At 39.9% G+C, this 27963-nt stretch overlaps 1 protein-coding gene and 1 long non-coding RNA gene across 2 annotated transcripts; one reads left to right on the top strand and one right to left on the bottom strand.

Moving 5' to 3' along the window:
• Window positions 1–382: 382 nt before the first annotated feature.
• Window positions 383–20074, bottom strand: CHP1 (calcineurin like EF-hand protein 1). The gene is made up of 7 exons (XM_069017368.1): window positions 19846–20074; window positions 13684–13756; window positions 6568–6648; window positions 5177–5304; window positions 4237–4298; window positions 3176–3298; window positions 383–1882 (listed from the first exon to the last, which is right to left on the bottom strand). The coding sequence occupies exons 1-7, from the start codon at window positions 19910–19912 to the stop codon at window positions 1829–1831; spliced, it is 588 nt and encodes a 195-aa protein (XP_068873469.1). The 5' UTR covers window positions 19913–20074; the 3' UTR covers window positions 383–1828.
• A 258-nt stretch (window positions 20075–20332) lies between these two features.
• LOC138111486 (uncharacterized) lies at window positions 20333–26925 on the top strand. The gene is made up of 3 exons (XR_011151379.1): window positions 20333–20348; window positions 21104–21172; window positions 26912–26925. It is a non-coding gene; the product is annotated as an uncharacterized lncRNA (long non-coding RNA).
• Window positions 26926–27963: the final 1038 nt, after the last annotated feature.

The following is a 27963-nucleotide window of genomic DNA, read 5'->3' as shown; positions in this document are numbered from 1 at the left end:
TTGATAAATACAATATCCAGTCTCACTGGGACAATAAGGCACAACTGTAGTATACAACTATAGAGCCAGAAGAGAACAACACCTACTTCTAAGCAAATCACAAAGCTTACAAGCACTTTCAGTCCATTAGCACTGTTACATTCTTATTTCACATGAGGTGGTTATAAATGTATAATGTTTCTTTCTCATACAGAGTAGACGCTTTCAATTTACATTTCTTTCTGGAACTGTGCTGCACTCTGAAAAACTATGAAGTGCAACATTTTACTTTTGAATTCCTTAATTTAAAACAAATCAAAAATCCTTCAGAGACTTTCATGTTATCCTTCAACAAAAGTGATGATTAAAGGAACTGAGAAAAAAGGAAACGCGCATTTGAGAGTAGTTTTGAGACTGGTAAGTATTTATAGAAACGTTAACACATGACAGAGAAGCAGTTACAACACCGATTCTTCAATAAAGAAGCTCCCAGGGTTTTTTGGTTTTATTGGAAGGATCTCCCATATTGTGGATTGCCCCAGCTGAACTACACGAGATCATTTGTCAATCTAGCCACAGTAAATTGTTACTATTGAACCTTCAAGGACTCTGATGTCTTGAATTTATCAGCATTATAGTAATAGTATTAATCATCATACACTTGCAAAGAGATTTGTATAGAAATACATTGTGAAATATCTGGGATAATATGAACTTTCCCAAATTGTATTCTTATGCCAGAGCTTTCTTAGATACAGCTACCACCCTCAACACAAATACAACAGACTGGGACTTTCATAATGGAAAATATAAATAATTACTCATTATGCAGGCCACTATAATTGGGGAAAAAAACCCCATTAAATCAGTTTCATGATTTCATGTTTCATTACACTATTACCAGGGGGCAGTTACAGAACTAAGATTTTGGCATGACTGGTTTTCTTGCATTTTGTATACTGGTAAACAAATTTACACTTTCAGAAGCAAAACCACCCTGATTAGGGGAGGGATCCTAGATGAAAACAATCTGGAGAGGACACTTCATGGTCCACTGGCTGTCAAGCCTGCAAGCTACGCAAAGGAAGAAACAAGTTTCTGCCTCTGCTACTTGAACAGTTCAAGTGACTTAGTGCAGAATTCCTATTCCTTTTAAGAACACCACAGCCTGTCCCCACCATAGATTCTACTATTGTCCCTGTGAATCCGTTCCACAAAGAACAAAATCTATTCACATTAATTTAAAGTACTCAAAGCTATCATCATGCATTTGTGCTAGTTGTACAATGAAGCCGTAGTAATTGAGAAGTTCTCCAGTAAAAGGCAGATTTAGAAGCAGCGAAGAAACAAATCTGCATATAAAGAGCCAAATAGGAAAGGGGCAAAAAAAAATTTTAAAAAAGGCAGCTGTAATGTGGCAAAAGTGAATCATTAGCAATGCACCTAGTATTTGAGTAGATACTTGTCTCCGAAATGTCTCAGAGGGCACTTCTGTGGCATGTTCCCGTTTTTCCATTCTCAGATTCAGAGCTCAGAAGAATCAGTTTGTAGATTAAACAGTAGTGTATAAGGAGAGACATTTTACTGAAACCGTAGTGCAGAAGGAGACAAGAGAAAGGGCAAAAAACCCAGGATGAACAACATTAAAAAAAGCTCCTTTTCCAAGTTGCATGGCAGCCATTTCCCTTTCTTCCTGTTGCACAGGGAATGTTCACATTGGTAGAACAAATCAGGGAGGGGTTGGAGATGTATATGCACCAGTGGCAATGCTCTGGGGTATGGTGCTAAGGAGAAAATGAAGTTCTATTCATTACATAGTTGGAGTAGAAAGGAATAGGTTCTCCATCCATCAGTGAAGAAATCGAATGCTCATTTTCTGCTCTACATCCACCTTCTCCAAAACCTGCAATAAAATTGAGAAACAGTTACTTAAGTTACTGGACATCTCTCCTACAAGGTTTCTTATTCTAATATTGAGGAAATGGGCAGGAACATGGGATGTCTTCAATTCAGCATGCCAGTCCTTCATCCAGATAGAGACTGCTGTTTCTCAATGTCAGCTAAGGTCCTTCTACGGGAAGGAACTTCAGCCATCAAAGCCTCAAGGCTGTCAGTCAAAATGTAACTAATGCAGTTTCAGTCTGCCAACAGCACAGAAAGGCCTGGACTTCCAAAACTAGATTGTGTGGTAATGCCTGGCCAGGAAACACAAGGGAGAACGGAGTAGAGAACAGGACATGACCAATCACTGAAGAGCAAAAATCGAGATCAGAGCACCACTAATGCAGATCACTGTAAGACTGGGGTGGCAAGTTCATTCACTAAATTGCTATTAACACTGAAGCATGAAGACATTACTCTGCTCCAGGCTGTTTCAGGCAGTAGACTTCAGTGCTCCAAGATGGTAGTAATTTACCTTTGAAGAGACCTCTGGAAGTCTTCTAGTCCAACCCCTCAATTCCTACTTAAAGCAGGACCTGCTAAATCAGGTTGCTCAGGGCCTTGTCCTGGTTAAACTTTAAGTATCTACAAGGGAGGAATTTCTACATCTTTCAGAAGCTATGACCATCCTCTTAGTAAAAAGTTTTCATTAAAGCAAAACACAGTTCCCCATGCTGCAACTTGTTTCTGTTCTTTTTGTTATCTCCAAGATAAGTCTAGTTCCTCTTGTCAATAGCATCCCATTAGGTAGTTGAAATTGTTCTGCTACAGGACAACTTTCTCCACTGATTATCTAAGGGCTCCCTCCTGTTACCTATTTCTGACTATGAAAAATGTAATTCAAAGTACCAGAGCTAGGAACTTCAGTATTGTAGCTGTGTTGCTAACAGATGAAATCTGCAAATGAAAACTGATCAGTGCTATTACAGCAGAAGAATTAATCTGTTCTAACTGTGCTAGTCAGGCTACTTGTGTAGAAAGAAGCAGTTGCAAAACAAAAAGTGAAAATTCTTCAGTATATTCAGGGCTGTAGCTTTATATAAGAGTATAAAGAAACATGTGGACTAATTATTAGCACCCTGACAGTATTAAAAAAAATACAAAATGTGACTAATAAAGGGAAGAAAAAGCTAGCAGAAGGCTTTGCCCAAATGCAGGCACAAGTATTTCAATGACTTCCTCTCTGTTCTCATTTGCATTTGTTTGAATGACTTGCTCATTACTGAGCAGTTTCATTTAGTCATAGTTTACAAACCTTTACAAATTCTGCAAAGGAGATGGCACTATCTCCATCTTGATCAGCTTCCTGGATTGTCCTGTCAGCAATGCTGCCCAGCTGTTCATCAGAAATATTTACACCAACCATCATCCGTAATACCTGCAGCATACAACATAACCATCACTGACATAGGAACAGAAGTATTCTTAGTGCTTTCTTCTCGTGTGTACTGTCAAAATAACCCCGCACAAGATTTTCATTGAAGTAATTTCTAGACAGATTTCTGTTGTTCATTGTACATTAAGTCTTTCAGGAAATACAGGTATCTTTTGCAGCCACCATTGACAAAGAATCCTGCTTTTTCACTAGGCAGCAGGAAGAGGCAGAAGCAAGAGAAATCTTTTGGAACTAGGAACGAGTCATTCTGTCCAATGCTTCTACTTTTTTTCCCCAGAAAACATACCAGCATTTGATTGAATATCTGCTGCTTGAGATGTTTACCTACAGGAATCACAGTCCAGTGACAACTGCTGTTACCCTCCACAGTCAGTAAAGCATTTTCTGAGCAGATAGAAGAGGGCAGTTCCAGTCAAAAGCAAACCTTTTTCTTACATCAGGAACCACAAATTGCCATGTGTACTTCCCAGGATTAGTAGCATGTAATTACTCCTAGCACAAGCCCAGTTTCATACATATGCAGCACTGATGAACTTTGATTACCTTTGCTGCAATTTCAAAAAGTTTTATTCTATTGAGAGGATGCACAGAGGATCAGGCAAACAACCTAATCCACCTCAGTGACTGTCCTTTTGAAATCCTTTTAGAAGCACCTTTGAAAGTTACAGAAGGTAGTTCTTAAGGTGCTTAGTGTATTTGTTGAATATTTAGGTGTCACTTCCAACAGGATCTGCCTAGCCTACCAAATAAGAATAAAGTCCCATACCATATATAAAGCTTTAAGGCAGAGGTAAGCAAAGCCACCACATTACTCCAGCAGTTCTTTTGAGGAAACTCTTGCAACTCCCCTCATCTAAGTGGGTATGAAGTCACAGAGAACATCATGATTGAGTCATTCAAAGCAACCCTGTGCTACTTACCTGGAGAAGCTCATCCCTGGAAATCTTGTCATCTTTATCTAGATCGTATAATCGAAAAGCAACTACAGGGAAGAAAGAAAGAGCAGTTGAATTCAAGTGCCATTATTTTTCTTCATAACAATAGATTTATCTAAAAGAAAACCAACAAAATTAAGTACTTGTAAATTATTTTATGAGAATTAGCTTAGAATTTAGGTCACCATAAAACTCACGCCCAGTTCCATAAAGTGTTATTACCAGACACAGGAACAGCATTATTGCCAATAATGGAAAAATTTTATGTTCACAAGCACTCTGCTTGATATTTCCTCAAAACCCCAAGTCATGGAAGAAAAATTATCACTAAGATACATTCAGTCCTTTAATTTCAGAGCCAACCATTTTTACATTACCAATCATTCTATTTGACTATATTCTGGATGAGATATGACAGAAATTTTAAGTGCTCTGAGGACTGTTGCCAACTTTGATTAGCAAGAAAGAGCATTCTGCTCATATACTGTAGGCAGACATCCAAATACTTAAGAAAGTACTCAGCCGAAGGTGGGGAAAAAGCCACTATATTATATGGAAGAACTGGAGAAATAAGAAGAAAAGCTCATTCATGTATGGGATGTGGCTTGTAAATGTGAAATAATTTTGAATACAAACCATTTTGAAACACTTCTGAGACATTTTGCAAAGCATATATACATTACTCAAGAGTCAACCAATTCCACCAAATTCTAATATACCAATGGCTCAATTGCTGACATTCTGAACAGATAAGCTTCCAAGTAAATTTTAAAAAAAAGTCAGGCATTAGAAGGTATCATTCCACAGGAAATGCAAAAGATCCCAAGTCCCTTTCCTCCCTTCCTAAGGGGAAAAAAAAAAACCAACACAACCAAAAAGAAGAAGGAAAAATAATTGATTCTATAGGAAGGTTCCCATTTCTTACAGTGGAGCTTGTTACTTCTGCTGTTCAGTGGTTCTGGTCCATTCTGGTCTTTGCTCTTTTCATTATCTTCTATGGGTCGGAAGTGGGCTAGCGTCCTCATGAATCCACGGAAATTCACCTGGTCCTCTCTGCGTAAGCATTTCAGCGGGTCAGTTTTTAGCATACCTTATACAGGCTCTTCATTTCAGTAAAGACTATTAGTATCTGAAGCATCAAGACCATGGGAACTCTTCCATTCCCACCTCCCCAGGGTTTGGCTGCCTATGCTGTTGCAAGCTGGGATTGTGCTGTTATGAAGTATGATGTATAAAAAAAAAGAAGCTCTGAGAAGTCTTACTGAGGACTCCCCTTCCCTTACCTGCAAAATCTGTTTAAGCTGAAGCCCTTACTCTTAGCCACTGCCTGAGCTATGCTGCTGCTATGCCGGAATGTAGCAATGTACCTTGCTGATCTGGACCCTAATTCCCTGGATTGACTTGATACTAGTTTCACCACTGTCAAGCACTGGACTGTTGGTTGACTTGACAACAGTCACTGGACCTCCTCTGCTCTTAGAGTTCAGGTGCGTGCCCTTCTTCACCAAGTACATCACCCTGTCCACCTTGGCTGTCACCCTTGGCTCCTGCCTGTGGGGCTCTCATTGCTCACCACTCTCTGACAACAGAGTTCTCTTTTCTAGTTTCTGTGGGAACCAGCCATGTAAATACTTCGCAGGATGCCTACTTTCTATTCAGTAAACCCTGCCTGGTTTTAGCTGATATTATGACTTAATTAGACAATCCGATCTCCATCAATCAGTAATGACAACTGTGTTCAAGAGGAGAAGCAGATTCCATAGAACAATCCAGAGAGGTACAATGAAGAGAGACAATACTGCAAATTTGATCATCTCTTTGGATTTGTGTTAGAAGTGTCTTAGTCTATGTCTTAAATGTAATAAAAACCTAAAATCAACCAACCAAAAAAGCCAATCTAATAACAATGGTACACGTACCATATCAGACACAATAAGACCAAATTAGTTAATTGTAATGCTGCTTTACACAGAATAGCATTGACACAAGTTTGCTTTAAGAACTAAAGTCCATACATGGCCTGGAATTTCCTCAAAAGTGGTCAGTAGTTTAGGAAGAAGAGTGGAAAACTGTGTCAGAAGCCTGAGTTTGTCAATAGATAAAGCACAAAAAAGTGTGGTAAAAAATTTCTCTTTAGAGAATTAAAATATGCTGAGGAAACAATGTACCCACACACATTGCATGGCAAATTTGAGGTGTTAGGTTATTAGCAAATTCAAATTCTGTCCCGTAATTATCAGCATTTCACTCCTATGAAAACTTCTGATGAACTACAAATTTTGTGCCTGCTCACAAATTCAGTTTGTTAAAACTCACCCTTCTGGAAAGAAGGCATTGATAATTCTGTCTCCGAGTGGATTGATGGCAAGCTCTGGAATCCGCTGGAAATCTTCACGGCTAAGTAAAGCAAGAACACAAGGAGTCAGCATAAAGTTGAAGTCAGAGAAGAAGCTGCTTAAAAAGAATTCACAGTAAAACATCCATGGAATTCTATTTCTGCAGCAAGACACTTGGTGATTTTGAAAACGTAACTTCTAAAATATTTTTTTCTTTATGATGAATGGCACAAAATAAAGCAAAAGACAATGCCAAACCTGTATTCCATTACAAACTAGAAGTGCTCATTTATCATGTTAACAACACTTCTCAGACACTAACATCATTTGTGCTAGAAACCTTACTGTAATGATGCCAACTAGTTTGCAATGTAAGGAAAGGAAAGCTTCTGAAGTTGCTTTGAAAGAAATTATGGCTCCAAGATGAAAATATTGATTGGGTTATTTTAATCATTATTTTGGTCCTTAATCATATAAGTTGTCATGACTTTTCCAGACTGCCTCATTTCAGATTCTGGAAGAATACCATACTTCTCCAAGCCTACTATAGGTCATTAGAATGTTCTAATAGATTTTTCTTTTGTTTGTTTATGCAACAAATCTGTATCTTATAATAAATGCCAAATTTCAGATTATTTTAGTTTCAACCAAGCAGTACTCCTATTTTGAAGTGGTAAATCTACGCTTTTACAGGCACCTATACACCAGATATAACTTCACCAGTACAGGCAAATACTCAGTTCTCTTGCCAGCCATTCTCTTTTCTGCTCATGATTATATGTACACAACACAATATAAACACAGCTATGCTTACACTTCTTCTGATCTGAAAGACATCATGAATTGCACAGTATACACATTTTAGAACAGAAGGACATGAACACAGGCTTCATTCTCCTATTAGAATTGCACTAATATTTTCTCTTTTCTTTCAACCTAACAGACTGTCAGTGACAGGAAAGTGGATAATCTTGGTGTGACCAAGGCAGACACACCAAATGTGTCTTAGTGAGCAGGTTTGGTTGGCTTGCTTTTCCCTACAACAGAACACAGCAACTTATCAGTTCGTACAAGATGTACTTCATAATAATTTAGATTTTAAATTGCATACAGTGAAGCGGTTAAGCTGTAAAAAACCCCCACCCTATCCTGTCTGGATGCATAACTTGACATTTCCTGCCCAATCTCCAGAAATACTGGCAGTTCCCTTCAAGTCAAATGCAGTCCTGCTGGTTTTGAAGTTGGGGTCAAAGTCTCAAACTTGGTTACTAAATGTTTGCTACTGTTCAAAACTATGCTCACGAACTAAACTGGCAACAAGGTCTGATTCATTACATTACTAAAGCAAAAAAGTGGCTTAATAAAGTAAATACATACAAATTTTGAGATTATTTAAATATACAAGCCCTTTATAATGCTGTGATATTAAAGACAGGGTAAAAAAGAAATTGGCTGACCTTATCACCAGTCTCACTCAGGAAAGGCAGAGAAGCAAGACGTTCTAGTTTTAAATGTATTCTAAAGCACTTCTTGCACCCAGTCACCACCACAGCACTGTTAAGACTCCCAATTACAGTGCATCTGTTACAACGTGGTTAAACTGTTTGACCCTCTAACAGAGAGACCTGACCATATTTTTAAGTTATCCCAGCAAAATTCTGCTCTGACCAGGTCTGTTTTTTTTAATAGGCAAAGTTAACATCTGTTTAGCACAAATAACTTGTTACCAGACCCTTCAGGACAGCTGCATTTTAAGCTACAGCTGAAGGTCAAAGTATGCATTAGTGATTTAAGCAGGAGATGCAATGATGTGGAAAGCCTATGTCCTAATAACAACATTTTAACAATAGAACTTCAGTATCAATGCTAACTTTATAACCCTAAAGCAGCAGCTACCCTCTCTTCCATGTAGAGCAAAATCCTAATGCTTCAAAATTTTTTACTTGCATATCGTGACTTTTTACTATTCAGCCTCAGTATACACTTGGCACTTCAGCCTCCAGTGATTCCGTTTTCTAACAGGAGATTAACAATTAACCACAAAAAACTCCCCAGGTTTCAAATCTATTTGTCCTGTCATTATTAGGATTGCAGTAGAACACTTTTGCTTATTAAGAGCACATTACTGAGTGTTATAACTGAAATAGCTGCAATAGCCATAAAAGCAAATGAATGTGTGAGGTAAATTATTCTCCACTTTATAAAGCTAAGCTTTCCTGCATTCATTAGGGACCAACTTCACTGGCTGATGCGGGAGCTTACACAAAACTTAATACCCTCTACTTCTTCTGTGTTCATGGGCAACAAGGCTCTTCTAACGTATCTTTCCATGAACCCGGCTCTTATGAAATCTTTGCTTAAATGCAACATACAAAGCAATCTTTAACTGCATGTGAACATTATGCAGGCCAACCATTTAATACATATGCCAGTGTATTCATAATTATATGTACTTTACAGCAAAGAATTTGTAGATTCTAAGCAAGGCAAGTATTCCTAAGCATAACTACTCCCTCCAAGGCACAGAGCAGACCCCTACTGTAAAGGTGGTTCTGCCTTATCCCAAAGGCTGCAAGAAGCCTGCAAGACCCTTTCTTCCCTTCCATTTCTGGTTGTTCATTCTTCTGTTACTTCTACATGGTAGCAAAGCACTGTTCCCTCAGCAGGGATGAGGACGGGTGTCTAGAGCTGAGGGAAAGTAAAATTATGGAAAGGAAAAAAAACCCACATACATGCACATCAGAAGTGGTAGAGGAAAGATGCCCAGAGGATATAGGTAACAAGAAATTACTTGAAGAAGGGAAATAATTAAAAGTAGCAAGGTGTATCATACAAATTGATCAAAAATATTTAAGAGGTGACTACTGAAGAGGTTCCATTGCTCCCTTCCATTGCTAACATCAGCTCTGTCCTTCATCTAACCTTTTGGCGGTCTAATGTATCCCCCATAAAAATCTCCCTACCTTCCTCCTCTCCAATTATCCTTCTGTTGAATTTGCAACTTGAGGCAGTCCCAAAACTTCAAAAAAATCTAAGAGCACCACAGCTGACAATGAAGTGCTGGAAGCCTGGAGAAGTTACAGGGAAAGAATACTAATATCCCCCTCTTTCGGGGTTGCATCAGCCATCTCATCTAACTCCATCCTTACACATGCTCTACACAAATTATAACTGAAATAGCTTAACTAACAGAGCACTAATTGGTTCATAAACATAAGGCCAAGAAGTACGCAAAAAGGTGATAATTAGATGAGCAATAAGGAAAGAAAAACGGCAGCATGCATAAAGTGTGGTTGAAGATGGAAGTATAGACTATTCTTGTATCCTGTCTTTTCCTATCCAAACCCATATCCTTCCTGTCTTTTCTATTTTAGATAAAGCTAAAAATGCTTTGCACTTTCTTGAGAAAAAGTCAAGAATTCCACATTCAGAGAGCTAGCTTTTATGTTTTACAATCTTGCAGTATCAGTTTGAACTAATAAGAACAAGCCTGACACCTTTCCAGACCCAGATGGTTCAGTCAGATGACAAAGACTGACAGATGGCCTGGCTGGCTCATGTTACCCTTCTCTCAGGATCAGAGGCTTTCTGAAGTTCTCCAGCAGACACGTGTGAACAGCTTTCATAAGCATGAGACCTGCATAAACAGCTCAGTGTGTCTATTCTCTGTATGTACCAGCTTTCAGAACATTTGCCCTTCCTTCCTTCTTCCACACTTACCAGGCTATACCCATTACTGTATAGTAAAAACTACTTCTCAAGTGCTTAACCTGTCTTTTCCCCAGTGCACAAGAAAATACTGTTAAGTGGGAGGTTCCATACAAAACTTACATACAAAGATAGCAGTTTAGATAAGTATCTCCCTTTATAGCTCTATACATGTCTGTCTAGAGCTACTTACTAGTAGATAAACTTTGGAACAAAGGTATTCTTGTGTGGTGTACAGTACAGTACCAGCCCAACAAGGAGACTCACTAAGCAATCACATACTTATCCTGTTCATGCTGTATTATTTCCTCCTATTGGAAATCAGCATGTAAGTAAGGAAACATGCACACTGGTTTCCTCCTGAGCTATAGTTAGGATGTAGACAGAACAAGTATGTTCCAGATTTCATCATTTAGATGTAGCTATGGACATCCAAGGGTGTCAATCTTTTATTTTGGCAACACAGCATATTGCAATATTGAAATCAAAGATGACAAAAGAGTTTCCAAGAACAGTTTTGTCCTGTCTTTTCCTGGTTTTGTTCAAATGGTGGAAGTCTGAGGGAACTTAATAATTTTGTTTAGCAAAAGTGAAGCTAAGGAAAAATATAAAAATTTTCTACAATTTTAAAGAAAGGTGAAGGTAAACCTTGTATTTTTACCTTTACAGGTAAAAATGGCTGTAGTCACTTAGAGAATAAATATGTGAGAGGGAAAAACGAAGCAAAAACCAAAAACATTTTGAAGACCAAGTTTTGTCTTTATCAGTAACCATCTCTAATATTTCCTTTATGTGACTCTTTAAAAACAAAGTGCCTTGAAATTACACATAGGTACACTGGATAGAAACATGTGGCTATGAAAGATTTCTGCTTTTGATTAATTTTATAGGTTTTTTTAATGGAACTTCTATAGTTCCATAACCACCAGGATTAATCATCATCTACCAGATCTTCTGTACAAAGCGCTCTTTACTTTGCCCTTCTTCAGAAGGGTGGTACACATTTAAAGATTTATTTCATGCCATAAAGAACTGCCTAACACTTCTTTTCCTAATCATGATCACATGAGTGATTTTGTCATGTTTGATTTATAAGTCAAGGTATAAGTCATCCTTACGGAAACAGTAATTCTTGCTCACAGGAAACAGACAGAAGACATACCCTCTAAACTGTTCAGTGGTAGTAAGCAAGTCAAAACTTCCTCTTACTTGTCTTAAAGCAGCAAGTTCTCTTTGAGCTGTAGCTTGGAAACCAACATCTATGACCTTCCAAGCTGTAGTTCTTGCTCTCTCCTCATTCTTTTATGTCTTAGGAAGCAGTTTTCTATTACTTAAACTTAATAGTTCCTACATTTTGTGGGTACCAGAACAAGTTTAAGAAATGGAATGCCACTAAAGTCAGACATGTTTGAGAGTGGGCTATGCTCAGGGGCCAAGAGTGCAAGTTAAGGGATCATAATAAGCACAGTTGCTGGGATTTTCCAAACAACCTCCACTTCCTTTCCTAAGTACCATATGATTATCAACAATGGAAGTCTAACTCCTCCTGATGCATAATACTGTGAAACTGAGCATTGTGCAACAGACATTTATAACATATTTAATCAATTACTCCTCTTACATAAACTGAGTACAAGCACTTTGCAGTTTATACAAGCCTTATGGAATCAGTAAGTGAATTCAGTGTTGGAGAACACGGAGGAGTTGAGGAAGAACACGTCCTGTGTTAAAATTGTGCTAGACTAATCTGATAGCCATCACCTTTATTCATCAATGAATATTAAACTCACACGTAAAGTTTGAAAAGGCTGTTAATGTTCTTTTCCAAATAATTTTAAACATAAGGAATATTAACCTTATCCACAATGTCATCAGTTGATCTCTACATCAGAATTGCCAGTGCTACAATTCATATAGTACATTGGCTTTAGTGTCAGAGTGGGCTTTTGGAAGTTCCTGCATATCCCATCCCAAGCCAATTTTTTACACGCACAATCCATTTAGTCATCCCTTCAGCTATGCAAGTCTAGAAATCAGTACAGCCACAGTTCAAATCACTAGAGTCAATCAGCTTCAAAACCTACACAAGCCAAAAGAGGAGGGAGAGTATTTTTAACCCAAAATAATCACTCTGTAGTTGTTTACCATACAATTTCACATCCAATTACTTAAATGCTGAGAAGTCAGCAATTTGTGGCACCAGAAGGAACTGCGCATTTCCTTCAGGAAAGGAAATTGCAGTAAGCCAAAAGTACTGCCAAAGACCATGTATCTTACAACTTGCCACTTTGATCTTTTAAGAGGTGACTCCAGCATTACAGTTAGGCCTATAGCTTTTCTGGGTTTATAGTGCATCCTACAGTCATATTTTACAAGATCACATACAAAACTTCAGGTGATGCTTGAATCACTGAATTTGACTGGGAGAGAGCTGCTATGAAAGAAATTAACTCCTAAGAGCCAGATATCACATTGTGCTACAACAAGGTCCCTTTCCCCTTCCTACTCTCTCCTGCATTCTTCTCCAGCTTTCCCGTGCACTGTGGCTATATGGTGAATGGGAAACAAAATCCATGAGAGTAGAAAAGGCTACAGAAAAACAACAGGAGGCAGAGATATATTTTAACAGGCCATGATCTCACCACAGTTTACCTTTTGGTTGAGACTACTCTTTCCACCAGACTTGGTCCGTCAAAATGAAAAATATTTTGCAGATAAAGACTCATCTTTATTTAATTGACTAAGCTGTAAGAAACCAGATCACTTCTGTAGTTTTTGAATTGTAGACAGGAAACAAACACTAAAGATCTTAGAATATCCTACACTACCACTTTAAAGAACAGAATGTTTGTTTAGTCACAGTGACTTGGTTCCAGCTCTTTTTTTATTTTTGAGCATACTAATAGATATGGGTGTTCAACAAGAGGGGCAAAGTTAAGTACAGTAAATGGATTGCAGATCCAAGTATTGTTAAAAGACACTGCATATCAGAAACAAGTAAGTATAGATCTTTTTTCTCATGAAAGCCAGGAGGAACATGACACAGCAGAACCATTCTCATAATAAATATTAGAAGCAACATATAAAGAAAGGTGAGAAAGAACACTCTGAAAGTGTTGTTTCACAATTCTGAACATTTTTATAAGACTTTGAATACCAAATCTGAACTTTCTCATATTAACTGCTACAAAACTTCAACACTACAGTAAAGACAGCTGGTACTTAGAGCACCTCAGTTCAACAATTAAACTTTCCATGTAGACAGTAGGTATAGAAGAACTTGTTACAACAGCGTCAATGATTTACCAATGAGAAAAACATGCAGACATCCTGCAACAGCAACCCACCAATACAGATGTGCCAATGCAAGTACAGCTGAATTACCCACCTGAGAGTGCCATTTTCTCCTTTGTCCAGACTGGTGAATCGACTGTACAAGCGGGTGATTTGACTGTGGGAGACTGAAGAAAAAAGGAAAGAAGATGACAAATTAGCATGTCAGTGATTCCTCATAGGAGCAGACCTCATTACACTGCGCTACACTGCTGCCAGAAGCTGTTCAAAAAAGAGATCACACAGAACCAGTTACATTGAAAGCACATGACAATAAGCATTTAGGGACTTTGTGAGCTATAAATCACAGCTTAATATTCAAGAATCTACAAATTAGCTCATTCTTCAAAAAATATGTCTAACTCCGTCTTCTACCCATTTCTATTTTTTATCTTTAACAATTTTTTGTTATCTGACTCCGTCAATTAAAAAGAAAAAAATATTTGAATCACAGTTCCACTTTATTTCCTTTAATTCCTTTATGGCTAGAAATAATCTGGACATAGCCTACACTGATGACCTCTATATCACTCATGACACTGAAGACCCCTACTATAGTATCTTTGCCTCTCTTTTGCTTATCTCTATTCCCATTGTCTTTTTTCCACCTAAAGATGGAAAGTGAACTCAGTTTCTCTGCATGTGGAAAGTGGTCAGAGAGGCTTTAATTTTTACTTTAGTTTTCTTCCTTTACAGGACTGGTGAAATCTAAACATTGTCGGGGTCATAGAATAAGAGAATAACCTGAGTTGGAAGGGACCCAGAATGATCACCTGAGTCCAACTCCTAGCCCTGCACAGCACCATCCCCAAGAACCACACCATGTGTCTGAAAGCACTGTCCAAACACTTCATGAACTGTGTCAGGCTGGTGCCGTGACCACTTCCCTGGGGAGCCTGTTCCAGTGCCCAACCACCCTCTGGATGAAGAACCTTGTCCTAATATCCAACCTAAACCTCCCGTCACAGCTTTATGCTCTTCCCTCAGGTCCTATCACTGATGACCAAAGAGCAGAGATGAAGAAGGCTTTGTTTCAGAACCTGGAGCCAAAGATAGATTTATTATTAAATTTAATAGTATTGTTTAGATCCTGCATTAGACCAGCAATACTTTGGTGCCCAGCCCTCTGTTGTGTTAAGATCTCTCTGCCTTCGAGAGTGTCAACAGCTCCTTCCAATTTAGTGCCACTGGCAAACTTACTTAGTATGCCTTAGAGTCCTATGTCCAAGTTGTTTAGAAAGATGTTAAGGAGAACTGGCCCCTGAAATGGAGCCCTGCACAACCCCATTAGTAACTGGTCACTAGCCTGATGTTACCCCATTCACTGCAACCCTTTGCGCCCAACCCAGGAGCCAATTGCTCATGAAATTAATTTCCAGGTTTCTAGGACATTGAATTAAAAATTTAAAAGCCTGTTTCTAAAGAAATTTGAGAAGGAGCTGGGATACAAAGCAAGCAGAAAGTTACTGCAGACTTTTAAAATCTGCAATTTGAAACACCAATTACAAAGGCAGTATTAAGTTCAGCATAACTGTGTCAACATTACCAAGATACTAGACAACCCAAGATATTAGACAACTAGATCTTTAGTCTGTGATGTGAGCGGGATGAACCTATACAGAATAGCAATTCCTTTAACACTGAAAGAACACTTATCCTGGTTTCAGCTGGGACAGTTAGTTTTCTTCTTAGGAACTGGTACAGTGCTGTGGTTTTTGGATTTCATATGAGAATAACAATGACAACACACTGTTGTTTTGGCTGTTGCTAAGTAGTGCTCACCCTAAGCCAAGGGCTTCTCAGCTTCCCAGGCTCTGCCAATGAGGAGGTGCACAAAAAGCTGAGGGGGAGTACAGCCAGAACAGCTGACCCGAACTGGCCAAAGAGATCTTCTGTACCACAGCACATCGTGTCCGGTGTACACGGAGGCAATTGGCCGGGAGGGGCCAATCGCTGCTTGGGGACAGGCTGGGCATTGGTCAACAGAGGGTGAACAGTTGTACTGTGCTTCACTTGTCTTTCTTGGGTTTCATTTCTCTTTCTATCCCCTTTTCATTACAATTAGCATTATCATTGTTATCATTAACATTTTTATAATTATTATATTTTACTTTATTTCAGCTCTTAAACTGTTCTTATCTCAACCCATGGATTTTACCTCCCCTCTCCCCCAGCTTCTCTTCTCCCACCTTGACAGGGAGTGAGCAAGCATCTGTGTGGTACTTAGTTGTCAACTGAGGTTAAACCACAACAAGGCCCTGCAGGAGATCTTGGCATTTCAGTCTCTTCTGATGAAGTTAATAAATACATGAAGTAAGACTGAACTGAATGTTAATGATTACTCAGTAAAGGTATGATTGTCTACAATGTTAACTAGGACTTAATGTCCTTTTCAGATTTAGTTTTTTATAAAGCCATCACCAGGACATGCACAATGCTTTTCTTACTTACTAAAACCTATTTGGGAAGAAATTGCACAGAAGTTGTTTGATCTGTGACAAACGAGGCAAATTTCTTTTTTAAGGTCTGCTCTTTCTTTCTCAAGGCTATTTGTTTAGGTTCCCTCCTTCAGCATGACCTGCCAGCAACTGGGTTTTCACCCCCCCCCCCCCGACCCCCCCCCCCCCCACTTTCTTGTCTCCTCGGCAACTTTCATTCTTTACATAGGATTGGGCAATTTGCTCAATTCACCTAAGGCAACTTCTCTACAATCAGACTAAGCAGCTTGCTCCCTTTCAAGTTAAGCAACACACACATAGAAAACAAGTACGGGTACTCTAAAGACTTCAAACTTCTGCATTTCTGATTTAGTGTTTTAGATACCATAACAACAACTGATGGTGAAAAAAAGAAGGCAGGAGTTAGATCTCCTATTAGAAGCCCCATACTCCCACTCCTCCCTGTAAACAAAGAAGGTGATGAGAATTCTGCTTAGCTACCATTCCCAAACTAATGTCAGCATCTCCATTTTTGGAACAGCTAGTATGTGAGAAATAGTACGTAGCTGTTGACAGGAGAAGTGGTATTTTCATTAACATCATACTAAGCAAAAAGCATTATCATAGCTCTGTGAGAAAGGAGGATGATTCAGGTCTACCACGGTGTTGTGTCATAATTTCTTTTTGGCTCTCATCCCTCACAAAAGCTGTGTCACTGGACATTTTTCAGTGCATTTGCATGCAAACATAAAGATTCTCCTGCATACCATAGAAGAATTAAGACCTACAATTTATGACTTTATGAATTTATGCTTCTTGAAAATCCAAGGTTAAGGCTTAAAGCTAGCTGAAACACTGTTTTATCTATACTGCTAGCCCACTAAGATACTTCAAAAATTTAGGGTCAAGACCTCTAAATTAGGAGTTGCTCCCTCTATTTTACTTATGTTAAATCATTGTAAAGTTTTTAGCAATTAGACACTCTTTTCTACAACAGTAGCATAAACTCATATAAATATATTTATATACTTAGAAAAACATATAAATATCCATCAGAAAAATCTATTATCTGCTACCATGCAAACTTTTTTTTCTCCTAAATTTAGGTATGAACATTAGTTTATTATTAATCCTTAGGTACAGTGCTTCAAAGCATGGAAACAAAGGGTGTGAACCAAATAGTTTGAATACTGTTACATTCGAACGGCTTTCCAAAAGCTTGCCACAGAATGTGGACAAGCAACATCTTAGGCCTCCCATTTTTTTTTTTTACAGTTGTTACTGAAATATCAAAGCAATTAGGATGACTTCAAGGTGTTTTCATGCTCAAATTTCAAAATATTTATATGCAAAGCAAACAATTTCCATACAACATCATGTGAGATTTAGGTCTGTCAACTTCAGGCTTCGCACCTGCTACTGAGAACCTGATGCCTTACCTTTGCAGATGTCTCTGAACTTATGCTACAAAGTCCTCTTCACTACAACAACAAAAAAATCTAGAATTTTAATCCAAGCAAATTTCATTCAAGAGATAGTGTCATTGCATAGCTTTTGAAAGACTATGCTTCAAGTCTCCTAAAACACATGTTCTTCAGCTGCTCTGCTAAGGAATATTAACATACAGTTTCTTGCTCATGTCAGTATCATTAGCTATTCAGTTTTGTGCTACATGAAATTGAGCAGAAGTTATATAATCCCACAGTTGAACTCAATAGAGTTGGTTAAGTATTCTACTCAGTGCTTCACACCTACCCCAGATGAACTGTAGAAAACATGTTTCACAGTAAAGAGGCCAAAAAAGAGTACTTGGGAGCACTTTATCAGACCACCAGTTCAAGACAGACTTGTAATGCTGCTGCCAGATTTTTTCACGTCTACGAAGTCTCTTTCTCAAACTCTTCAGTAGCTAAAGTACCATCAGCCTCAAGTTTCCAACAGAACACAGCAGTCTATTCAGTAGCACTACCTTAGCATTTGGCCTGTGAACTTTGATCCAGATAACCAGTGGGGCTTTTTCCCACCTTGTATAAGTGTTTTCACCTACATGAAGTGTATAACACTGCTAACAGCTTAGTGGAATTTTGCATCTGGCTAGAGAAGTATAAAAAGCAGAGAAAAATCATGTTCCTAAACAGCAGTTACAGACTGGGGACAAGAAGGAAATAATTGATAAATCAATGAGACACACTGCGATGACTTACAAGCAAGCATGAGTCAGACATTAGCAATGGCTGATTAACAAAATGGTATTACTTATAAAATTAACTAGATAAAAACATGGGGAAAATGAACAAAACTGAGGTCACAAAGCTAAAACCCACTGATCATAACTTCGATCCCACTCTGATCATACAAGAAAAGAATTTAGAGGCTAACTAGAGTCAGGGGGTTTTACTGCTTTGGCTGCCGATATAGGCATCTTAATGGTATTTATTTAACAATCATGTAAGTAAAATTTTAGGAATAAAACACCACAGACAATAAATCAAGTAGCAGCATGAGGAAAAATGTAAAACATTTTGGAAAAATATTCCAGATTTGGGGTTTGGCTTTTGAAGCATCTAAGTGAGAGGAGGCTACCTTTAGTCCATGATCTTTAAAGATTAAAAGAAAAAAGCCACAGTACGTTACTGCTAGATAAGCAGACTTTGACATTCCTAGGCTTGTTTATCACAGCCTTCCTGTAGAAGGTTTTCATGACAGACGGAAAAAGGATCATGGAAACTATGTTAGCTCACTCAGACTGCCACTACACTAGCACCAGTGATGTCTTAATATTGTTCTTTTCTGTAGCCACTCATTTTCCTGACACAAATAAACTAACATCTAAGAAGAATATATAACACCATTTATATTGGAAAGAAAACTGTGGAAAGCATATTCAAGTAGCAAGAACAGATAAGAAGACATATGCAGAAGAAAAACGTTAGCTGGGCACAGCATGTTTACTTGAGAAGTTTCCTGGGGAAACAAACAGCAAAGTGATACCTATGATGTCATCATGACCTCTGCTCCCAAACTAGTTAGGAGGGCATCCTCCATTTACTATCATTTACTATTTGCTAGAACTCTCAGGCAACCATTCTAACACACAAATTAACAACACTGGAGTTTCACCTTCTCTAAGATATTTTATGTTTATGGAGAACAACTCGATCAAATACTGTAGGCTAAAGTATCTAAATACTAGAGTCCAGGTTGAATAATGCTCTCCCAATTGCTGACTAGTACAGAAATTTTCACTTCTTTTTAGTTAACCACACCTGTCTCTCACAAGTTACTTTACTTCCTTTATGGTTTAAATGCCACACAACATTCACTCTGAATACCCTTACAGCAACTTTAGCACTAGCCCATGAAACAAATAACACCTGGGGGGAAAAAATTACTATCTAACAACAGTTTCTCTGGGCTAAAACCTGAGAGAAACTCCAGCACCAGACATCGAGACAGACAACTCTTCAAAACCCAAGGAGTTACCTCTGACCGAATAAAATACTGCACACACCAAGAGCACTGCTTCCCTTCCCTTCCCTTCCACTGGGATCTCGCTGCTGCTACCGGCAGCGGCGCTTCCCAGGTTTCCGCGGGCCTGCCAGACACGTCCGGCCCCGGGGGCTGTGGGTGCCTGGCACCGGGCACTGCCCCGACGCGAACGCCGCGGCCGCGCAAGGCAGGGCCCCCCCGGCCCGAGGGACTGCGAGCAGCCCCGCTCCGGCCGCCGATCCCGCAGCACTTCCCGCCCCGCCCCGCCGCACTCAGGCCCCCGCACTCACAGCCCGTCTCCTTCTTGATCTCCTCAATCTCCTCGTCCCGCAGCAGAGTGGACGCGCGGGAACCCATCGCAGCGGCTGGGCCCGAGGGGAAGGGAAGGGAGGGGCCGGGGGAAGAGTTACGCAGCCGAACAGCAGCGACGGCGGTGCCACAGCCGCTCCCGGCACAGGCCCGACCGCGGCCGCCCCGCTGCTCTGAGGCGGAAGGCGAACGCGCACCGATTGTCGCGGCCCCGCCCGCCGCCTCCGCCCGCCGCCTCCGCCCGCCCCGCCCGCCGCCTCCGCCCGGCCCGGCCCGGCCCGGCCCCGCCCCGCCCGCCTCCGCCCGCCCCTCACACGCCCGGCGGCCGCCCACGAGCGCCGCGCGCACGCGTGTGGAAAGCTCCTGTGCGCAGCGGGAGAGCGGCCGCTTAAAGTAACTGCTTTGTTGTTTCTTTCCCAAGTTAATAGCAGTGCCTGGTGCTACGGTCTTGCTTTGTTTTGCAAATCGCAGAATCACAGAACGGGTAAGGTTGGAAGAGACCGCAGTAGGTCACCTGGTCCAACGTCCCCGCTCAAGCAGGGTCATCCTACAGCAGATGGCACAGGATTCCATCCAGATGATTCTTGAATATCTCCAGTGAGGGAGACTCCACAACGTCTCTGAGCAACCTGTTCCAGTGCATGGCCACCTGCACAGTAAAGACGTTTTTCCTCATGTTCAGTTGCAGCTTCCTGTGCATCCATTTCTGCCCGTTGCCTCTTGTCCTGTTGCTTAGCATCACTGAGCAGAGCCTGGCTCCATCCTCTGACACTCTCCCTTCAGATACTGAGACATTGATGAGTCCCCTCTCAGTTGTCTCTTTTCAAGGCTGAACAGGCCCAGCTCCCTCAGTCTTTCCTCACAAAAGAGATGCTCCAATTGGCCATTCATCCTCACTGCACTCCACTGGACCCACTCCAGGAGCTCCATGTCTCTCTTGTACTGAGGAGCCCAGAATGGGACACAGCACTCCAGATGTGGCCTCCTCACCAGGGCTGAGTAGAGCAGAATCACCTCCCTGGACCTGCTGGCAATGCTCTTCCTAATGCACCCCAGGACACCATTGGCCTTCTTGGCCACATGGACACTGCTGGCTCAGGGACAGCTTGTTGTCCACCAGGACCCCGAGGTCTTTCTCTGCAGAGCTGCTTTCCAGCAGGTCAGATGTAATGATAAGTTTTTACCCCAAAGAATGGAACCTGATGTATGTCTGTATTTTTTTCCCCTCCTTCATTTCAGTGAAGAACTTGGAAACTGGCAGAAGCACTTCAAGATTAAGGATCATTTTTGGTCATGGAATAGTCAATGGTGAGGCTTTGCTTACTGCATTGGGGCAGGGGGGTCGTGCCCACCCATAGGTCAGCATTTTAAATCCTTTTTTGGGTCCCATCTGAATTATTCAGTTTCATTTTTTCTCCAAAAATCAGTAGGAATTAAAATGGTGTATAAATCACACAGCTTTTGTTCCCCAATTATCTGTAAGTGAAATAGTAATAATAACTCACTTTGGGAAGGTCTTGGGACTGTATTGCATTAAAGCTTACTGGTTAAATAATAATAGTTAATGTCCAATGAGACTGCTAATGAAAGTAACTATTCCAAAGGTAATCAGTTGAGATGAGTGCCCCCTGTTTATATCCTGAAGGCAAGTTCATTGTATATGTTGTTGTATATGTGCAAAACTTTCCCTTATGGATTATGCTGGGAAGTTAAAATGCCTAAAGTTCATATTAACTTGGTCTTACTTTTATTTGCTCAGGCAAAAGCATCTCTATTAAATGATCTGTTTATCTCCTTCACTAATGGCATAAATATGGGATTATTTAAGAAAAGCATTTCTAATGTACGAAGGTCCTGTGCATTTCTGTTGGCATCTGCTTTGCTTTGGGGACAGGAGAAAAGTGCTGAGGGGGAACTAGCTAGAAGGCATCTACTGGACTTACCAAGTGATTAACTTACTCCATTCTGCCTTTTTCTACATACTTGCTTTATGCTATATGCAATAGTCTGTAAATTAATTAGTTGTAGTTCAATACTGACTTTGTTCCTGATGGGATGTTTAAGTCATTAGTCTTAAGTAGTCTTTAACAAGTGTTCAAATGTTGGTTTTCAGCACTAGAATATAAATTGTTTCTGTCATTGAATTAACCGGATTCAGGGAGGGGAACAGCAATGCTTTTCAAGTATATTGAAATGCTTCCTGCCTTTCACACAAGGAGAAGGGATGGGATGTACTTGCTGGGGGAGCCACAACGTTGAGTATAATTTTGATTTTCAAACTCAGTTGTGCCAAGTTTGTTTTTCTCAGCTCTAAAGAGGTGAACAAGGTGGTGGGTATAAGGCTTCTTCCAAGGTAAAAGGTTCTTCCAAACTATTGTTTACCATTCTTATCTCTCACTTTTTTCTTTGGTTTTTTTTTTTTTTTTCTTTTGGTTGGTTGGTTGGTTGGTTTTGGTTTTGGTTTCCCAGCAGTATTCCTAGGTAGAATTTGCTTGGTTTGTTTCCTTGTCAGCTTGTGGTTTCAGGGAGAATTTCCTATGAGCATTTCAACTGTGGTGGAACAGTTCCAGAACAATTGCACAGGAAAGTTAGAGTTATATAGATGCTCTCAAAACATTTATAATTGTGCCTTCAGAAAGCTAGTAAAAATATGTTTCAAACTCCTGCAGACCCATGCTCCTAGATGGCTTTGCTTTGAGTCTTTTCACAAGACCACATTTGAATAGTTTATTCTTCCTTATGGTCCTGTGATGCTACCATTTTTTATGATTTTAATAATTTCCATTTGATTACAGTAAAGTTTCAGTGATGCAACTTGGTTTTTCATAGTGGTGAACTTTTATAATTGCCCTCCAATTAACTAACTAATGGATCAAATATTAATGATTCAGGGTAAAGACTTACAGATATTTAAATTGTGTGGTTCTTGGGCTCCGGTCAGGTACTTCATTCTTTGTACCTTGAACTCCACCTTACCTTAAGACTGTTGCTGATCTTTGCAGTGAGCATCTGTTCAAATTCTGCTTTCCTGTTTTATTTTCAGAATAAATGTGAAATTTTATCTGAGATAGGGGCTTTTTTGTGGAAAATAAGCTTATTGTTGGGTAGCTTCAGGATCTTCTGTAAGAACCATGCATGCTGAATTAAGGAGTTGCTTCATATACAGCAGTTAATTTTCTGAACAGACGTAGAGGGTATTGCATGAAATATTTCTCTTTCACATTTCACCAGCATGGACATTTTAATGATGTTTTGACTTCTGTGTTATGTTTGGTTGTCTTGCTTGTTCAGGTGCACTTAAGGTGTTGAAGTGAACAAACAGACACAGGACCGAGCAGATTGTGGTCTATGGAGTTCTCCCTGTGTTTCATTAGAGAGCCATCTCAGGGCCTCAGATAGCTCAAAATATTCCCTCTGAGATAGTGTGGATATTAGCCAAGCAATGTACTTAGTCTTTGTCAGACAACATTTTTCCCAGAGACTGTTATCTCTTGGTTTGTCTGAACAGGATGTATTTTGAGAGAACAATGGTAACACAAAGGTAGGTACAGAGCTTGTTATCTGCAGACATCAGAAGGAAACTGACCTGCTTTCCAAAATGTTTATCCTGTAGCTGTTATCAACTGTAAAAGTGGCTGAGCAGCACAACTGATCTTTTGGAGAAATCAAAAGTGCTTCAGCCAGTGAGCATTCCTCTTGGTTACTATTTTAATCTTACACTTGTTCCTGAAATGTACGTGGCATGATAGATAATTCAAAGCTCAATAAGAGCTTTGGCCTTTGGATTTGTGCTGGCTGTCAGGTGCTGATCTGATTGTGTGGCTCCCGCTCTAACACATACATAACACCTGAATAGGTGTTTACCTATTCAGGTACAGATCCAAAATCAGCTCGTTCTGTTCTCAGAGAATGGTGACAAGAGTGCAAAACCTGTATAGGCTAAAGAAAGGTTAGTTGCATTTACCTGGGTAGTGGGAAAGAAAATATAGTCATAGAATGGTTTGGGTTGGAAGGCACCTTAAAGACCATCTAGTTCCAGAGATACCTTGCACTAGATCAGGTTGCTCAGAGCCCCATTCAGCCTGGCTTTGAACACTTCCAGGGATAGGACATCCACATCTTCTTTTATATAAAATACATACTTTGGTCATTTTAGAATAGTCTGCTGTTTGTATATTCTCCACAGCTGAGATGCTAACTGTCTCAGCTACTTCACTGTCCATTCACTTTTATATTTAAAAATTCAAATACCAAAGGACATGAGTAAAAAAAGAATGAGCACGGGCTGATGTGATCTGTCTCTTAGTTTTGTGTTTGCAACAATCTTTTCCCTTCCCTAGACAAGCCTAGAAATTAGGGTGCACTCTTTTTTTAGTGCACGTAATATTTTATTTAGTGCACGAAATATTTTATTTCATTGTGCATCATAATGACAAAAAGTAATGCTGCAGCTCACTTTTAAACAGCCAGTTTTTTGTCAGAGAACAGAGTTGGGGTCACACTCTAGACTGTAGGCATTTAAATCAGACAGTTCATGCTTCAAGTCATGCATGGCTGCCAGTGTGTCTCAGACTGTCTCTTTCACCAGTACAGTGTCCTTCAGTGTCTTGGATACACAAGTACCCTTCAAATATTCTGGTTGGGAACAAAAATTTAACCAAGACAAACTTCAGGGCATTCTCCCAGAGAAGGTCAACATTGCTAGAATGCGACAGTTGTTGAACAAAGTAAATGTTGTGGCTTTGTTCTAGCTAGAAAGAAACCACAGGCAAGGCTGATAGTTAGTTAGAATCTTGTGTAGACCCATTTTAAAAGGTAGCTACTGTCTAATAATAGCAGCAGGTTTAATGTGCGGGGTTTTAAAGATGTATTAACTGTTCTTGATCAAACTCGGAACAACCTGAGGCTGCTGTGACTTAAGCAGGAGCCAGGTCAGTTTGTGCTTTATGTTCTTTGTTCTTTCTGCCCCTTGCACAAGCATAGAAACAGATTCAGATACAGGCATCCTGCACTGGGAAGCATCTGCTGGTAAATGCAGAGGTGAAAATGAGGGAACGGGCCAAGTTATCAAAAAATCTGATTTTGCTGGTGCTGGCCCTGGTGGTGTGGTGGTTAATGTGTAACTAACAGGAGAATTAAGAGCCTTTTGAGAGAGAAGAAAGTAGCATAATGGCTATAATCCTTCATAATGGGCATGGATATGTCATACATAGTTATGTATGACTTGTCCTTGCATATATACTAACTTTTCATGTCATAGATATGACTGCCTGTAGTAACTCCTCAAAGCCCTAACCTGAGCTATGTAGTAAGCTTTTATGGCACAGGTTTCTCTCAGTTATTTTCTAATCTTAGTTTGGCCTTTTGCCCTTAAAAATTATGTTATTTCGTTACAGATCAAATATCAGTCAGTGTTAAGTCTTGACTGTATGAAAAAGATAGAGCTGAAAATTCCCACCAGCAGTCCCAAAGGTACTGGCTAGAACATGTAACTGAAACAGTGGAAATAATTAACCAGAACTATGCACCCTAGGATCCAAGGTACACAGAACTGCACTCGTTGTTCTGTTGTCTTGGTATGAGCTGCCATGCCTGCTTTCCTCGCACTGATAGCTCTCTAGGCGGAGATTCAATTATTCTGATTCCTTGGCCTGAATCCTACTTCTAATGGACGTAAGCGACTGACGTAGTCTGATCTCAGGTAGCCCATAATGTACCTGACATTGTGGAATTAAGCTGCCTTGTCTTCTACTCTGTACTGCTGGAAAACTAACTGGGAGGTACTTCTGAGCAAATTCTCACAGATGCTTTTTGTGAAGCACTTCCTAGAGACAGCTTCTCAGTGTTGTTAAAATGGGAACAGGCTGGATGTCCAAGTGACACTCTGCAAAAAAAAATGAAGCAATGGAATTAAGAACTCTGGTTTACATGGAATCCTGCCTGCATAATTTGAAAAATGTTATCCCTGGTTTTGGCCAGTTGCTGCAACAGTTTATTCCTTACAATAAGTAAACTGATATAATTAAGACACCATTTAGAGTGTAGCAGTGTTCTGATGTTCACTGTCTTCCCTACTGATGTTCTTATAATACTTAAAAATCACCAGTTGAAGTAACTTTTGATAAAGTTTGTGGAAGTTTGATACTGCTATTTCACATTTTACTTCCTTGGGGGCAGGGGTTGTGTCCATGTTGGGCTGTAGCAGTCTAAAAAGCTGCATAGTGAGCAGGCAACTGGCTGTTGTCAGTGCTTACATCCCTAACCTTGCCTTTTGGGCATCCTTACAGTCTGAAACCCCTGCCTATTGTAAAATGTTGGTTGCATATCTGTGTACTACCAAAATAAATACTGCAATTATTCCTAAAGGTGTGTGCTGAAAAAAATACAGAAAATTTGACAGCTTGAGACTTTCCATAAGACAGAAGTCCATGAGTCTATGAGTTAAGATTTAACCATAAAATGCACAAGTGAAGAACTCACTGCTGCTATCTGATTCCACAGATCAATGCAAACAGGTAAAAAGGATGAAACTGGGAATAGAAACAAGCAAACACCATGCCATGCAGTTGCTGCTGGAGGCTGTTTCCTGCTTTCCTTCTGGCTCTGTGTGCTGTCAAAGATGAGTCTTACTGGCAAAATCAGGTTATAGGCAAAAGGTTTATGACAACTTATCTATTTTTTCTCTATGTTCTCCTTATATTCCATCATTATTTTAGGTTTTGGATAAAAGGCAAAACCATAAATATCCTGGGAAAGTATCACTGTATGTTTACTCTCTTCTGATACTAAGAGTACTGGGCTAGAAAGAGCCATAGACAACTACAACATAAAAATCATATAAGTAATTCTTATAACTTAATCTACCCCTTTACATAACAGCTTTAAGGAGTCAGATTGCTAGCTCTGCAACTGCATGCAGTCAGAATGATGATTAATTTGCTTGTAGCATACTTTACTCCTAATATGCAACACCACTATCAAACCTCCACATTCTTTGCCTTGGATTAATGGACATTGGTCATGGCATATTGATCCCTTCCATCACAGGTTGCTGATGCTCTGCAACTGTTCTGCAGTTTTCAGTGACAACTGGTGGCTTCCTTCTGCATCATGTCTGCACATTACAGGTGAAGATACCTTCCAAGTGGGATGCCATCATGAAGTGCAGACAGCTGGTAACTTCAGTGAATGATTCAGTGAGGCACCTTCTGAAGACTCAGTTGTGAGCTGTCCTTTGGCTCTCTTGAGATGTTTCTGTGAGGGTTTGTTTTTTTTTTTTTAAGAGCAAGGCAGTAAGCAGTGATTAAATTGCTGTAGTTAAGGACATTTTGTAACGCTGCCTTGGGAGACAGGTGCAAGCATTAGTTGGCATCAGTGCTTATGCTGGTATTTCCTAATATCTCATTTGAAATTCAGGTTTTGAAGAACCTTAAAGATTGTACAATACAGGATATATATATAACTCGGGTGGGAAAATGTTCTGGATATCTTAATATTTTTGACAAATTCTAAAACCTCGTTTTGACAGAGCAAATTGCTTAAAATGAATCCTGAGTCAAATGGGGAAAAGGGGAACTTTTACTGACAGCACTATTAGAATGAAAAAGTTCTTGTGCAGTTCAGCAGCCAAACCATCATTCTCTATTTTTCTTGGTTTTGTTAATCTTTCAGATGGGGACAAGCATGGGAAAACTTGATGGGCCAAGAACTTCTAAGATCTGGGGAACATAAGCTTGATTAAATAGACTATTTCATATGGAAGGGACCTACAGTGAGCATCTAATCCAACTGCCTGACAAGTTCAGGGCTGGCCAAATTAAAGCCTGGTATTAAGGGCATTGTCCAAATGCCTCTTAAAAACTGACAGCTTGGGGCATTGACCACCTCTCTAGGAAGCTTGTTCCAGTGTTTGACCACCCTCTCAGCCAAGAAATGCTCCCTAATATCCAGACTAAACCTTCTCTGATGCAGCTTTGAACCATTCCCATGTGTTCTGTCACTGGATACCAGGGAGAAGAGCTCAGCACCTTCTTCTCCACTGACCAGCTGGTGATGCTGTGTTTGATGCATCCCAAGATGCCAGGGCACACTGCTGACTC

Source organism: Aphelocoma coerulescens, chromosome 5, assembly GCF_041296385.1.
Source record: "Aphelocoma coerulescens isolate FSJ_1873_10779 chromosome 5, UR_Acoe_1.0, whole genome shotgun sequence".
In the NCBI taxonomy this organism is placed as follows: Eukaryota; Metazoa; Chordata; class Aves; order Passeriformes; family Corvidae; genus Aphelocoma; species Aphelocoma coerulescens.
The sequence above is the reverse complement of the archived record's forward strand: the minus strand, read 5'-3'. Positions and strand labels throughout refer to the sequence as shown.